Source organism: Rattus rattus, unplaced genomic scaffold (genome assembly GCF_011064425.1).
Source record: "Rattus rattus isolate New Zealand unplaced genomic scaffold, Rrattus_CSIRO_v1 PGA_scaffold_57, whole genome shotgun sequence".
Lineage (NCBI taxonomy): Eukaryota > Metazoa > Chordata > Mammalia > Rodentia > Muridae > Rattus > Rattus rattus.
Window position 1 is genome coordinate 1 of NW_022651174.1, and position 16,931 is coordinate 16,931.

Here is a 16,931-nt window from a genome sequence, read left to right on the forward strand (position 1 = left end):
GGAATAAAAAGACATCATCTATATCCCTTGAAGTAGTGTTGAAAAGTTAATTTTTCTTTAATAATGGCTTGCGAGAACCTATATAAAAATTTATTAAGATGTCTTCGTCTGGCTTTATTTATCTCTTAGGCAACGAATTTGTTTCAGAGATAGAGTGATAAAGTTTGAGGTGATTGTTAAATCCTAACTGAATATTATTTCCTTATAGTATTCGTATTGTTTATTTCTTCTTTCCATTTCTTCTTTCCATTTCTTCTTTCCATTTCTTCTTTGGTCTCGTTTTTAAGCTCCACAAATTTGTCTAATATCTCCACTATTGAATTTTGTATGGAAAGACTGGGAAGAGGTATTTTTATCTTCTTAAGGTCTGATAGATTAATTCATGGTCTTGTTGCGGGTTTGTAAAGGTTTTGAACTTGATGTTTAACACTTTGTGTGGACATCATATAGGCAAGATATTTAGCATTTTGAGAATGTTTCATAACTGCTACACCTTGTCCTATTGCGCATTCTTGTGTTCCCATATAAGCACAGGATTTTGCAATATTATCCACATTAAAATCAACCAGAAGAATAAGAAGGTCGTTTGTTCTTGCTGATGTTAGTTCTTTCATGCATGAATAATTCGTAAATAAATTACAATCGCTAATGCATGTGTAAGACTCTAATAAATCTGGAAGAGTTATAAATGGAATATCCCCGTCTTTTTTGCAATTTTGTTTAACGTTGATGTTGCTGAAAAAAATATTCCCCCCACTTATCTCTCCTAAGGTTTTCATCTCTCATTTTTCTTGATACAGCTCTTTTAGTGTTTGTTGATTGGTGGGACTGATTTTTATGTTTTCCATGGATAATCCAATAGATGTCTAACTGAATATTATTTCCTTATAGTATTCGTATTGTTTATTTCTTCTTTCCATTTCTTCTTTCCATTTCTTCTTTCCATTTCTTCTTTCCATTTCTTCTTTGGTCTCGTTTTTAAGATCCACAAATTTGTCTAATATCTCCACGATTTCATTTTGAACTGATAAGTTGGGAAGAGGTATCTTGATTTTCTTAAGATCTGATATACTAATTCTCGGTCTGATTGAGGGTTTATATAGACTTTTAACCTGTTGTTTTACACCTTGAGTGGACATCATATAGGAAAGATATTTAGCATTTTGAGAATGTTTCATAACTGCAAGATCACATCCCACGACACATTCTTTCTCACCCAGATAGGCACAGGATTTGGCGATATTATCTATCATAAAATCACTGAGCAAAATCAACAGGTCATTCGTTTTGGCTGATGTTTTTTCTTTAACATATTTCGACTCCACTGATAAATTACAATTTCTTATGTCTACGAAAGACTCCAGCACATTAGGAATAATTATCGCAGGAATATCTCCGAAGCCTCGGTAATTTTGTGTGACGTCTCCATTGCCGTAAAAAATATTACCATCGCTTATTTCTCCTAAGGTTTTAATTTCTCATTTATTTCTTCAAAGACTTTCCAGAGCCTGTCTATCTTTGGAGTTAATTTTTACGCTTTTCATTGATTACCAATTAAAGGACTAGCTAAATATGATTTCCTTATAGTACTCGTATTGTTTAATTGTTTTTTCCATCTTTTTTCCATCTCTTTTTCCATCTCTAACTTAAGGTTAGTTCAATTATCTAAAAATTTAACCACCTCATTTTGGGTAGACAAGTCAGGAAGTGGTATTTTTATTTTTTCAATATCTTCAATTTTGATGCTGGGTTTTACACCACCTGTATATAGATTGTTTACCTGCTGCTTTACATATTGAGTGGACAATATGTAGGATAAATATTTAGGATTTTGTTTGTGCTTCATTACCGCCAGATGATATCCAGCCACGCATCTTTCGTCACCTAAATAAGCGCACGCTTTGACTAAATTGTGAACGAAAAAGTCACATATAATGAAAATAACATCTCCGTTTTCTACTAGCAATTTATCTCCAACAGCCTCTTTATTTACAAATGTTTGACATTGCTTGATGTGTATGGAAGAGTCTAAAGCATCTTGGATTGTGATTACAGGAACATCTCCACTTAATTTGTATTGTTGTGATAGAGTTCCATTGCCTCTAAATATTTTCCCAACACTTATTTCTCTGAGAGACTTAATTTCCCATTTTTCTAAATTAAATTTCTCGGATATTTTTTGTTCTAGTTTAGTCATGCGTTTATTGTAGAAAAGAGAATATTGCCTCTTTGTAAAATTCGTACTGTCTGCGAATAGTCTCTAATTCATCCATCATCATTTGTTTGAGATATACTCATCTATCCAACACCTTTACTATTTCGTTTTGTACGGATATTGACGGAATAGGTATTGTTATTTGTTTGACATCTCTTGTGTATAGTCGAAGTCGAGTCGACGGGCTATGCAGAATCTTTACCTGATTTCTTACTCCTTTAGAAGACATCATATAAGCTAAATATTTGGGATTTTGTTCGTGCTTAATAACCATCAAACCCACCCCAACCCAACATCTATCATCTCCTAAATAAGCCAGTCCTTTTGCTAAATTGTCTAGAAAAAAATCGGAAATCAAGATTACTAAGTCTGTTTTCTCAACGAATGTTTGTTTATTTTTGAATGATTCATCTACGTGGAATCTGCATTGCCTTATGGATATTTGATTTTCTAATATGTCTGTAACTACAAGCGCAGGTAATTCGCATTTGTCCGCACAGAAACCTTCTGTTATTTTTGAATCACCGTAAAACATTTCTTTAGTGCTTATGTCTTCTAGAGTCTTTAACCCCCAGTCTGTTTTTTGAAATAACTTTGATATCTTCGTATCTAGATCCATTAATGCATTTTTCAAAATTTTGCCTATTTTAAAATATGAGACTCTTTTAATATTTGCGATCAAAGTTTTGAGAATTTATCTAGGATTTTAGCGATTTGATTTGGGGTTTTGAGAGTGTTTGATGATTACCAATTCAGCTTCTGCAGAGAATTTTTGTTTTAAAAGGTAAACTTTTGATTTACACAATCTTTTTGAAAGACCGTTAATTATAATTGTCCAACTATCGTTTTCTATTGGTGGACGAAAGGATGCCAACGATTCATTTACAAAAACATTTCATTTATTAATAAGACCCAAAACATCTCCCACGACTATTGTAGGACAGTTTTCATCGTCTTTGTTAATGTCTGTTATCTTGTAAATAAACTAAAACCATATCATCAGTGATTATATTTTTCTAATGTTTTTACTTCTCAAGTATCTTTCTGAAAATCCCTAATCGTCTTTAATCAATCCATGGTTTAGAAACTCCTATATTGGATATTAGCTCTTTGTAGTACTCATATTGGATATCTCTTTTTTCTATCTCTTTTTTCTATCTCTTTTTTTAACTTGTGCTCCAGGTCGATGAATTTATCCAGGAATTCAACGATTCGATTTTGGGTTTCTATGTCAGGAATGAATAATTTGATTTTTAAAAGATCTGCTCTGTTAACGTGTGTTCTTCCGCCAACACCCACACAAAAAGCGTTGACTTGCTTTTTGACGTATTTTGAGGACAAAACATAAGATAAATATTTGGGATTTTGGGAGTGTTTGATGACTATGACGTCTCCTCCTGCAGCGCATTTTTGTTCTCCTAGGTAAGCTTTAGTGGCGCACAACTTGTCTACAGCACCATTAGCCACAATTAACAAATCACCTTTTTCTATTGAAGGTTGTAAAGAAGCTAACGATTCATTCACAAAAACTTTACACTTTTCAATACATATGCCAGGTGCTAAAACATCTCCACTAACTATCGCAGAACAGTTTCCGTCTCTTTTGTAAATGCTAGTTATTTTGTCATTTCCTCGGAATATTTCACTAGTAACTATCTCCCCCAGAGTTTTTACTTTCCATTTGTCCTTCTCGAACTCTTGAGCTATTTTCTCTTCTAACCATCTCATGGCTAGAAGTTCCTATATCGGCTATTAGTTCTTTGTAGTATTCAAACTGAGTATCTCTTTTTTCCATCTCTTTTTTTAACTTGTGCTCCAGGTCGATGAATTTATCCAGGAATTCAACGATTCGATTTTGGGTTTCTATGTCTGGAATGGGCAATTTTATTTTGACCAGCTCTGATTTCTCAATGTGCTTTCATCCACCCCCAACACTAAAGGTTTTGATTTGTCGTTTTATGTTTTTTGAATTAAAAACATAAGCTAAATATTTGGGATTTTGGGAGTGTTTGATTACAGTTACGCCATTTCCGGATATACATTTTTGTTCTCCCTTGTACACTTTTACTGCACACAACTTTTCCGACGATCCAACAGTCACAATTAACAAATCCCCCTTTTCTATTGGTGGTTGCAAAGAAGCTAAAGATTCATTCACAAAAACTTTACACTTCTCGATAGATATACCGGAAGCAAAAATATCTCCTTTAATTATTGCAGGATAGTTTCCGTCTCTTTTGTAAATGCTAGTTATTTTGTCATTTCCTCGGAATATTTCACTAGTAACTATCTCCCCCAGAGTTTTTACTTTCCATTTGTCCTTCTCGAACTCCTGAGCTATTTTCTCTTCTAACCGTTTCATGGTTAGAAGTTCCTATATTGGCTATTAGCTCTTTGTAGTACTCATATTGGATATCTCTTTTTTCTATCTCTTTTTTCTATCTCTTTTTTAAACTTGAGCTCTAGGTCGACGAATTTATCGAGAAATGCAACAATTCGATTTTGGATTTCTATGTCTGGGACAGGTAGTTTTATCTTTAAAAGGTCTTCTTTTTTTATGTATAGCATGCCAGCAGGCCCCATACAAAAGCCTTTTATTTTCCTTTTTACATGTTGAGAATTAAAAATATAAGTTAAGTACTTGGGATTTTGAGAGTGCTTTATGACCACGACACAGTTTCCAGCCGCGCAATTTTGGTCTCCTAAGTACGCGCAAGATTTGCCAATTTGTTCTTCTGAAAGATTACCACGAACAATCAGAAAATCTTCTTTTTCTATGATTGGGCTGGTTGCAAACAATGACTCATTTACAAAAATTTTGCATTCTTTAATAACACCACCAGATTCAATCACATCCGTTCCTGAGATGGCAGGAAAGCTTCCGTCATTTTTGTAGATGCTGGCTATTTTGGTGTTGCCAGAGAATATGTTACTAGTAATTATTTCCCCCAGCGTTTTTACTTCTCATGTGTTCTTTCTGAACTCCTGAGATATCTTCTCTTCTAACCATTTCATGGTTAGAAGTTCCTATATTGGCTATTAGCTCTTTGTAGTACTCATATTGGATATCTCTTTTTTCCATCTCTTTTTGTAATTCTCGCTCGAGACCGATGAACCCGTCTAGGAATTCAGCAATTCGATTTTGTGCTTTTAAGTCGGGAAGTGGTATTTTGATTTGTTTAATGTCGTTTTTCCAAAGTCTAGTTCTTCCTGCTCCTTTGAATAGGTTTCTTATTTGTTTTTTCACATATTGAGAGGCAAAAATATAGGACAAATATTTGGGGTTTTGTGTATGCTTGATCACCACCATGTCCCTTCCTGCAACGCATGTTGATTCTCCTAAGTAAACTAAAGATGTTCCCAGCTTTTCCGCCGCAACACCATTGTAAATTAAAAGTAAATCCCCTTTTTCTACTTTAGGCTGACTGGTATATAAAGTTTCATTGACAAAAATTGTGCAATTCTTTATAAATACATTGGAGGCAAAAAGATCCCCACAAGTTATGGCAGGAAAAGCTCCTTCGCTTTTGTAGATATTGTTTATTTCTTGACTTCCTAATAATATTTCACTAGTAATTATTTCCCCCAGAGTTTTTACTTTCCATTTGTCCTTCTCGAACTCCTGAGCTATTTTCTCTTCTAACCATTTCATGGTTAGAAGTTCCTATATTGGCTATTAGCTCTTTGTAGTACTCATATTGGATATCTCTTTTTTCCATCTCTTTTTTCCATCTCTTTTTTCCATCTCTTTTTGTAATGCGCGCTCTAGGTGGATGAATCTATCCAGATTCGCAACAATTTGCTTTTGAGTTTCCATGTCTGGGATAAGTAGCTTGATTTTTAAGAGATCTTCTTTGTTTATTCTTGATCTTGAGCTGCCTTTACAAAGAATTTGGATTTGTTTTTTGATATATTGCGAATTAAACATATAAGCTAAATATTTAGGATTTTGACAATGTTTTATCACTGTCGCATGGTTACCCGCCAAGCAAGCTTTATCTCCTAGATAAGCGCAAGACTTTCCTAATTTCTCCTCTGCAACACCAGAAGCAACAATTAGTAAATCTCCCTTTTCTATAAGCGCTTTCTCTTTAGATAAGGATTCATTTACAAAAATTTGGCATTCATTTATGAATATACCTGATTCAATAATATCTGCGCCAGAGATCGCAAGAAAGTCTCCATCTTTTTTGTAGATATTGGTTATCTTGGTATTTCCTAACACTATATCACCAGTAATTATCTCTTTCAAGGTCTTGACTTCTCAGCGATCCTTGTCAAACTGTTCGGATATTTTTTGACCTACGGAATTAATCATCATTAACTCCTAATTTTCTTTATTCACGCGTTAATCTCGGCCTTCAACTGATTAATCTTCTCGGTACTTTCTTCAAGTTCTCTTTCTAGGGCTTCTATGTCTACGTCCGAATTTTCAATTTTTGGTTCTATGTAGGCATTTAGAGATAGGTTGTAATCCTTTTCTTCTATTTGTTTGGTTTCTACCAACTTAGAGTATCCTGCAACATCTTCTTTTTTTATGTATGCATCAACGATTCATTTAATATTGTTTTCCCCTAGAAAGCTCTTTTTTTGTTTTTCAAATTGCTCTGAGGCATCCAGGAAGAATACATCCCGATCTTGCTTATTTTTTTTGAGAATCAAAATACAGGTTTCTATACCAGTTCCATAAAACAATCCCGTTGGAAGCTTGATGATTGCATCTATAAAGTTTTGTACAACTAGATACTCTCTAATTTTTTTCTCTTCCCTTCCTCTGTATAGAATGCCCGGAAAACAAACAACTGCAGCCACCCCTTCAGAAGGTTCCAAGTGATGCAAAATATGCATTATTCAGGCCATATCCCCTTTGCTCTTGGGGGCAAGAACACCCGCCTTAATGAATCTTTCATCAATGGCTAGTGTTGGATTATCGGATCCGTCTCATTTTTTTGAGTACGGAGGATTAGAAACCACTGCATCAAACTTGCATTCTGCATTCTTAAATCTGTCATCAGTTAGAGTGTCCCCAAGTTGAATGTCGAACTTGTGGTATTCAATGCTGTGCAATAACATGTTCATTCGACACAGGTTATGTGTGGTTGGGTTTATCTCTTGTCCGCAAAAACTTGCTTGGCTGTTGCTCTTTAGGAATTTAAGTAGAAGTGATCCTGAGCCACAGGCCGGATCATACACTCTCTTGACGATTTTTCCATTTCTACTAGATAACACTAATCTAACTATAGTTTCCGATACTTCAGGAGGAGTGAAATATTCACCCCCATATTTCCCTGCATTGGATGCATACATTCCGATTAAGTATTCGTACGCGTCTCCGAATATATCTAGATTTTTGTTAGACACATCATCAAACCTTAATTTCATCTGATCTACCACCCCCATCAATCCTAATATCTTCTCGCCCTTCACTTTGCCGCTGTCCCCAAGTTTGTTACCTGCAAAATCCATTTGTCGGAACAGGTTAGCAAACAAACCATTCTTGGAGGAACTCTCTATTTCGTCTAGGATATCTCTGATTTCTTTGTTTATGTTGTCTTTATCGTTTGATTTGGAAAATCTCTTAAGAACATTTTTGAAGAGGTGTGCAGGCCTAATGAAGTACCCCTTTTCATCCTTTAATCATTCAGAGTGTTCTTCTTTCCAATATTCATCTCTTTCTTCTTCCTTGTAGTAATCAAAATTATCGTCTCCTGCTCTCTTCTCTATTTGGTTAACGTATTCGACAAAATTCTCGGAAATATACCTGTAGAACATGAACCCAAGAACATAGTTTTTGAATTCTCATCCGTCTACGGCACCACGTTGCTCCGTAACCACCTCTCATAGCTCTTTGTATATTTGTTGCCGGTCTAGCATGATTTATATTCCTCTACCATTAAACCTGCTGTAGAATCTTTCCAGCCTGTCCCTAACGGCGTTTTTTCTCTTATTTATTTCCTCCTTGCCAAGCTTATGCGACATGGGAGGCATCATTTTTCTCAAACTAGGACCATCTCAATTTATTGCTTCTTCTCCATTTGTGAGATTATCTTCCATAAATGCATTGGCTTTATCTTCGTCTAGATGTTCTTCTGCAATAATATTTTGGAATTCTTCTTCCTTTTTGGACTTCAGATATTCGAACCACCCATCAGGTTTGTCATCTTTGTCCAAATATTCTTCAAACAGGTCATCAATCTTTCTTCAGGATAGGTCCGCTCTAACTATCCTCATAATGCTTTTTTTTAGCCTTGCTTTTTCCGCGGGATCATCCGTTTCTGATATTTTGGATAACAGCTTAAGAATGAAGTCTATGTTAACGACTTGAGAGTCAAGAATCTCCATCTCAAAGTTGACCCCATCAAAAGGGCTAGGAGCATCCAAATCTTGCTCCCTTTGACTCTTGACTTTGTCTAGGATTTCAAGGTATTTACTTTTGTAATCTTGAACACTCTCTTCGTCTAGTCTTTCGCTATCTCTGAATTGGTCAAAGTGTCTTAGTTTGTTTTCCAGTTCAAGAAGCTTACTGAATAACTTACAGAAGTTTGATTCATCTTCTTCGCTCCAAATGTTTTGTCCCTCCTCACTTATTGGGAATTGGGCTTTAAGCTCATCACAACACTTTTTGTAATCTGGATAAATTTCCTCGAAGTCAGGAATTATTACTAGTTTTTCCTCTCCCGCAAATTTCGCAATGGCATGCTGTAGTTGATCCTTGATATTTAAAAAGCTGACTATGTTTCCGAATGGCTTGGAGTCATCAAGAATTCTGTTGGTTCTGGATAAAGCTTGTATTAGGTTGTGTTCTGTCAATTTTTTGTGTAACCATAGGGTATTCAGTTTGGGCGCATTAAATCCAGTCAGGAACATGTTAACCACTATGAGAATGTCGATCTCTTTCTTTTTCATTCGCTCAGAGACGTCCGTGTGATAATTCTGTAGACCAAGCTTTAATTCAATTTGAGAATTGAACATCTTGCCGTACTGCTCAACGGCTTTTTCCAGGTATGTCTTTTCTTTATCACTCAGATCTTCCATTTCTAAAGGATCTTTACTTCCTCCATCTTCTATATCCTGTCCTTCTGGCTTACTGTCTGATCCGGAAGAATAGATGACAGCAACTTTTAATTTCTCTTCTCGGTTCTTTTGAAGTTCTTCAAATAGTTTGTGGTATTCGGTGGCGTCTTTTATGGACCGTGTGGCAAACATGCTGTTGAATTTACCCCCACACGTTTTGTCTTTGAAATTATTTAATATTCAATTTACGATGCGCGCTCTAATTTGTTGCTGAATTGTTTCTGGAGTTTCTATATAGTCCTGCCATGTCCAATTACCGTCTCACTCGTAGTGGAAAGGTAACACGTTGGCGTCTATGATGGCATCACATATCTTGTAGCTGTGTAGACATTGTCCGAATATCTCACTAGTGTTGGCTGGCCCCTCCTCTTCATCTCGCATGATAGGAGTTCCGGTGAAACCAAAGATATTGGCGTTGCGAAAGTGTTGTATTATGGACTCATGCATTTTCCCCGCTTGGCTACGGTGGCACTCATCTATGATGATTACAATTTTTTCGTCAAAGTATTTGTTCTTAAGTCTTCCATCGCTTCCAAACAATCTGGATAGTTTCTGTATGGTGGTTACAATTATTTTCTTGCTCTTGATGGGATCCAGAAGTTTGTTCTCTAGGTCTGTAGAGTTCTTGGTTCCGTCAACCGATCCTTTGGAGTAGTTTTCGTATTCTTTGCAGGTTTGGTGATCTAGGTCCTTTCGGTCTACAACAAACAGAACTTTTTGTACTGCTGGAATCTCTAGGGCCAGTTGGGCCACTTTAAAGGAAGTAAGGGTTTTTCCGGATCCTGTGGTGTGTCATATGTATCCTCCTGCATCCTTGCCACTTAATGCATGACTTATGGTTATCTCTATTTTTTCTTTGATTTTTTCTATCGCCGAGATCTGATAAGGTCTAAGGACCTTGAGTTTTCTCTCGGAGTCGAAGACACAATACTTGGAAATTATTTTTTTGATGGTGCTAGGGAGTAGAAAGTTCCTGGCAAACTCCTCTAGCTCTTCTATCTTTCGGTTTTCAAAATCTGTTCAGTATGAAGTGAAGAGAAAGCTGTCGTTGGCCTTGCTTCTATCTTGTTTGCTTTGCTTAATGGTGTTTGAATAGTACTTGGAATTGATGCCATTTGTAATGACAAAAACCTGGATGAATTCGAATAATCTGTAGGAGGAATGTAAGGAATCATTTGATCTGCTGTCCTGCTGTATAAAGGCCTCTTTCATGGACATTCCCCTTTTTTTCAGTTCAATTTGAACCATTGGAAGACCATTCATCAGAATGGTTACTTCGTTTTTTCGAGTACCTATTCCATCATGGTAGTTATTGATGACTTGTAGAAAGTTGTTGTTGGGGTTTTGTTTGTCTATGAACCTTATGTTTTCGAATTGACCATCGGCCCTATGGAGCTCAACCTGGTAACCATCTCCCTGAATTCTTTTGTTTCTGTTTTCTATTCCTCAGTTGGATGATCCCGTGATGTATCTAGATAGGAAATCATCCCACTCCTGATTGCTGAATTTAAAGTCCTTAATTCTTTGGGCATTTAGATTTTCAAGCTGTACTCTCAGGTTGTCTATTAATGCTTTTTCGTTATTTAGATCTGGTCTGTATTCGTATCCTATATCCAGAAGAGTGCTAATTAAAGCCCCTTCCATTTCCTCTCGAGTCTGATATTTGGTTGAGTTTGTGTCTTCTTTTTTATCTTTGGTTAGGAGCGAATATGGGCCTATTTTGGTTATTACACTGTTCGACATGAACGAACCTCGAAAACAGCTTTTGACAATAATTTTTTTCCCATATTTGAAAGTTAATTGGTACTAATTGTTCAAATATTTTTGTTTCAAACAAAATAGATTGTTCTGCTTTAACTTTGTTTGACCGCAATTAGCAAGATTCAAACGTTAATTTTCGGAATTTAGAAATTAAAGTTCTTTAATTTTTTTGTACGGGTTGACAAGACTGCTTTGCTTGTTGTTGGCTCGAAAAATAATCTGTTGTTTTGTCTATTCAAACTTTTTCATTTTTAGAAGCGTCCTTTCATTCGGTTCCATTTCATTTGTAAGTGAGGTTTAAGCATCCCGAATTTAGATCGCCGTTTGACCACATTCACAGGTTGTCGTATTGATTGTTGCTCTTTTTAAATTTGATCTGATAGTGTTGAAATGGTGACGATCATGTTCCTTTTTCGTTTATGTCTATTATCTTATTTACGTATGTGAAGTTTTTATTTATGTCTTTCTCGTCCCCCAAGACTTTACATTCCAAACCTGTGTATGTATCTCCAGGTTTAGTTTGAGTATTTTTTCTAGAGCACAATCTGGACAAATCTAGGGTTCTTGTTTGTTCACCATCACCTCAGTCCTTACCGATGAAGACTATGTTTTTGGCTTTTGTCGAGACGGAACCACTATAAAACCATCCATATCCATTGCTCACTTTTCATTTGCCATCTTTATTATTGAGCTCATATCTTAAATAAACCTCCTTAAGGTAACCCTTATATTCCTCATGAGGTATCAATAGTGTAGTTGTGATCAAGCCCTTATTGTCCTTTATGAATACTGTTTCCATCTTTGCTGCAAACCTGGCTGAAATGTTTGTTGATGCATCTGAATACCAGGAGCTCATAGTTAGACATCCATAGGGTTTTGTTGATAATTCCTTGTTGGATTGGCTTATTTGGTCAAATGACTCTAATCCAGAGAAAAATCCTTTGCTGCAATCACTCGGCCGAACTTCATAATCTCTTAGGCCTGCGTTGTTGGTGGTCTTTTCATTTTTCAACATGTCATTTCATCAGTCTTGATAAGGCCCAAACGCCTTATGTATTTGTGATGTTTCGGAAACAGAGTTCCCTTCGGGAGTCATCAATTCATTGGCAGCTAGACCTCCTCCACCTACCATTGATAACAATGCCGATCCTTTGGCTACTGCAAGAGCGGTTGTAGAATAGTTACCCACAATACAGAAAACTTTTACTGTGTAGTTGTTACTTAATTAGAGGCGATATTTCAACAGATTTATGATGTTTGATCTCATTAATTGGTCTAGTTTTTGCATTCAATTGCTATTTGTATGTTCTAGATACTTTTGTAGTGTGAGGTGACTATTGCTTTTTTAGTGATGTTGGATCTAATTAAAGAACCTATGGAAAATTAAAAGATTCTAGGGGGATAACAGATTTACTTTATTTAGAGCAACTTTGTGTCTGCTGTGGTGTGGTAGAGAAATAGTCCGATGTTTTGCTTATCCATGCTTTGTATCCAGAAGTCGCTTTCGTTCACGAAGAATTTTGTCATTTGTAGAAAATTCCAATACATTGTGAGCTTAAGTCTCCGTTTGATCACATGTTTAAATTCTGGTATTTGTTTTGGTTTGATTTGAATCGGATTCGGTGTTCTTTAAATGGAGATGTTCATGATGTTTCCTTATGCAAAGGCTGATGTATATTTTTGAAGTTGTCATTAATCTTTCTGTCATCCATCGGAATTCGGCATTCTTTGCCTTCTTCAGGTTTTGTAGTGATTCTTGAACAGAGTTTGGAAATGTCTAGAATTTGTTCTTGTTCATCATTATTTCAACCTTTACCATTAAAGACTATGTTTGTGGCTTTTTGAGATATGGCATTACTATAAACCCATCCATATCCATTGCTTACTTTTCATTTGCTGTCTGTTTCATTCTTCTCCAGTTCATATCTAAGATAAACCTCTTTCAGGTGGTCCTTTTTTTCATCATGTGGCATTAATAGGGTTGTTGTAATTAAGCCTTTTTTGTCCTTTATGAATACAGTTTCTAGCTTGGCCGCAAATCTAGTGGAATTATTTTCTGATTCACCATCGTGTCATGAATTCATGGTAATACAACCATAGGGTTCATTTTCAGATTTTGTTTTAGTTTCTCCTAACCTGTCGAAAGATTGAATTCCGGAAAAGAATTCTTTACTGCAGGATCCTGGTTGTCGTTCATAATCTTTTAATCCTGCATTTTTGTCGCTCTTTTCGTTTTTCAACATGTCATTTCACCATTCTTTGTAGGGGCCAATTTCTTTGTGAATGGGATTAACCTCAACGATGGGAGTTTCTGCGGATGTAATTAATTCATTGGCGGCTAAACCACTTCCACCAACCATCGCCAACAAAGTAGATCCTTTTCCTATTGTTAGAGCGGTTGTTGATTTTGTCATACTAGTGCAACATATTGATGTCTTCTATTATTTAGGCACGAATTATGAAAATGTATTTGCTAATTATTTTTTGGTGGACATGTTGTGGTCTTCGTTGGGTTTGTGTCAAAATAATCCCCTGTTTTGCTTATCCATGCTTGTTCACCATTGCTTGTTTTTGTTCATGAAGAATTAATTCATTTGTAGGAAATGTTGATGCACTGCGAATTTAAATCACCATTGGATCACATGCCTAGATTTTCATGCTCACTTCCTATTGAGTCGCTTTTTTTCTTATATCTGATTATGTAGTTTTGGAATGGAGAAGATCACTTTCCTGAAGAACTTTTAGAAAGTTTCTTTTCCACATATTTGAAATTGTTGGAGACACTTTTAGCGTCTTCTAGTGATCCACATTCTTTACTTTCACCTTCATGACCTGACTTAATGGTTGTTGATTTTCTGTGACACAACTTAGAAAGATCTATATTTAGAGTTGAAGATGGCTCAAACCAATCTTTACCAATAAAGTCTATTCCTGAGATATGACTTGATACAGACCTACTGTAAACTCATCCATATCCATTTTTGACCTTTCATTTTGAAGTGGACTGGTCGTAATCTAGTTCATATCTAAGATAAAGTTCTTTTAGGTGATTTGTATTTTCGTCATGGGGCATCAATAAGGTTGTAGTAATCAAACCTTTATTTCCTTCCACGAATGCCGTTTCTATTTTGGCTGCAAATTGATGGGAACCTTCTGTAGTTTCATTGTCGCTTCAAGAATTTATGGTGACGCAACCGTAAGGTTCATTTGCTGACGTTTTATTTACCTCTCCCACTTTATCGAAGGATTGGATTTCAGCAAAGAACCCTTTACTGCAGGCACCCGGTTGTAGTTCATAACTCTTTAGTCCTGCGTTGCTTTCGCTTTTTTCATTTTTCAACATGTCATTTCACCATTCTTTGTAGGGACCAACTTCTCGGTGTATTGGTTCTTCTTGTTCTTTTTCGAGGATCTGATGCGCTTCAGGAGCCATTAATTCATTGGCAGCAACACCACCCCCTCCCAGAATAGCCAACACTGTAGACCCCTTTCCTATTGTTAGTGCAGTGTTGGGGCTAGCCATATTTGAACGAGACTATTTTCCTACGTGAGTAAGGAATATGTCCGCTCATGAACCAAATGAATTTTGGGAAAGTTATTTTTGCGGTTGTGAGCATGAAGTTGATGGATTGTGATTGGCGTCAAAATAATCTACTGTTCTGCTTATTCATGCTTTTTCACCAGAAGTAGATGGTTTTCACGAGGAATCCTGTCACTTGTATGAAATATTCACACATTCTGAGTTTATGTCTCCGTTTGACCACATTACTAAGTTTTCATGTCCAGTGGCGTCACCTTTTTTCTTGTATTTGATTATGTAGTCTTTGAACGGAGATGATCATTTTCCCTCTGCACTTTTGGACAGTTTCTTTTCTATATGTTTGAAATTATTAGAGATAACTTTATCGTCCTCTAGGGATCCACATTCTTGGCTTGTACCCTCATGGCCCGTTTTAGGTTTTGTTGACTTTCTATGACACAGATTGGAAAGGTCTACATTTAGTTTGTTAGTTTCACCAAATCAACCATTTCCACTAAAGTCTATTCCTGTAATTTGGTTGTGTGTAGATCTACTGTAAACCCACCCATATCCCTTGCTTACACTTCATCTGCCACCTGTTTTATCTTCTTTATTCAATTCATATCTAAGATACAGCTCTTTGAGGTGGTTTGTATTTTCATCATGGGGCATCAGTAAAGTTGTAGTAATCAAACCCTTATTTTCTTCCACGAATACCGTTTCTATTTTGGCTGCAAATTTACTTGAATCTCCCGAAGTCTCACTAGTACTTCAAGAATTAATGGTTACGCAGCCATAAGGTTCGTTTGTTGATGTGCTGTTTACTTCGCTCACTTTGTCGAATGACTCGATTCCTGAAAAGAATCCTTTACTGCAGACGCCCGGTTGTAATTCATAATTCTTTAGGCCTGCATTGCTCGAGTTCTTTTCGTTTTTCAGCATGTCATCCCATCACCCTCTGTAGGCACCCACCTCTTTGTGGATTTTTTCCTGTTCAGTTTCGATGTGTTTGCTTTCAAAAACACCAAATTCGCTTGCTGCTGCCCCACTACCTCCCAGAAGAGATATTGCCGCCGCACTTCTGCCTGTTGCTAGCGAGAGAGTTGTATCTATTCCCATATTCTTTTTGTCTAAGGAGTTTTTATATGTGTTGAGTTATATTTCGTTTAGAGTTTGGTCAATTTTATTAACTAATCAGATAGTTTTTGGATGACAAAATCTCTTCATCGTTTCAATTGATTCACACTTAGCACCATAACAATGCTGTATAGATGTTTGTGGAAGGTTCTTAATTTGATTAAGGCTGCTATAAGATTAAGTCACATTTCAATTTTTTATGTTTCGGAATTTACAAATATTCATTAATTTTCTAAAAGAGTTAGAGGGAGATATTCTTTTATATTTACGTTACTAAAGCAGGTATTATTATTGGGTTCAAAATATGAGCAAGGTAGCAAGCGGATCTTCACTGGCCACAGTAACATCTCGACCCCCAATAGCTCAAATTCAATCTACTCCACAAACAGACCAAAAGATTCTTGAATGTCACCGCAAGGGTCATGTATTGTTCCTGATAACAACCCTTCTTCTCGCGGCCACAGTCGCTTTAGTTTTTTGCATTCTATATTGGAAGGAAATTAAATGATTAGGAGAAATAGGATGATCTAACCACCAAAAGATGTACTGGATCATCTCCATATCTTCCTCCTCAGTTATGACCATAGCTAGCCTTATTTACAACTTTTCACAATACATCGCTCTTGGAAAAACGATGGAGTGTCTAGGAAAGTGTGTGGATCTTAAATCCATAGAATTCATACAGAGCATAAAGAAAATGAGAAAGATACTGATCCTAGATACAATCTTTACTTTCGCCCCTCCTATAAAATACTTTACATATATAAGCTATCTTCGAGCATCCATTAAACATAAGAACATGGTAGAGCATCTCAAGAGGAAAAAGAACAAAGGCCTCGTGGTGGTATAACTGACCTAAATGTCGGTTGTCCAGTTTTTAATTTCTCATCCATTCGCTTCCATTTGTGCTGCAACAGCAACAATAGTAGGTGGAGGTTTGGGAATAAGCGAATCTTACTCCACTCAAAACACTCGTCAAACCTGACTATTTAGGGAAGTTCCTGAAGGTTCAGATCTGGAAACACTGGATAACAAAGAATATGAAAGCCTCCAAAGAGTGCAGCATCACTACAGAAAGATAATAGACGGAGACAAGAACTACAATGGAGGCAACTACGTAATATATTACGGATCCGAGGCCTGTTCTCACTGTATGGGATTCCTTTATGGATCCCAAACAATAGCGAGGGGAAATAAGGTAAGTTCCAGGGACAAAATGAGTGA

At 36.3% G+C, this 16,931-nt stretch overlaps 1 protein-coding gene across 1 annotated transcript; it reads right to left on the bottom strand.

Annotated features, from left to right (window-relative positions):
• Positions 1-9,550: 9,550 nt before the first annotated feature.
• LOC116889704 (type-1 restriction enzyme R protein-like) lies at positions 9,551-11,032 on the bottom strand. The gene is made up of 2 exons (XM_032890586.1): positions 10,841-11,032; positions 9,551-10,021 (listed from the first exon to the last, which is right to left on the bottom strand). The coding sequence occupies exons 1-2, from the start codon at positions 11,030-11,032 to the stop codon at positions 9,551-9,553; spliced, it is 663 nt and encodes a 220-aa protein (XP_032746477.1).
• Between the last annotated feature and the right edge of the window lie 5,899 nt (positions 11,033-16,931).

What these genes read in the sequence shown, in the direction of transcription:
- LOC116889704 (XM_032890586.1), bottom strand. Translation starts at nt 11,032, where the DNA reads ATGTCGAACAGTGTAATAACCAAAATAGGCCCATATTCGCTCCTAACC. An exon ending in CATTAATAGACAACCTGAGA is followed by an intron (nt 10,022 to 10,840) that starts GTACAGCTTGAA and finishes CTGGCCCTAGAG; the next exon opens with ATTCCAGCAGTACAAAAAGT.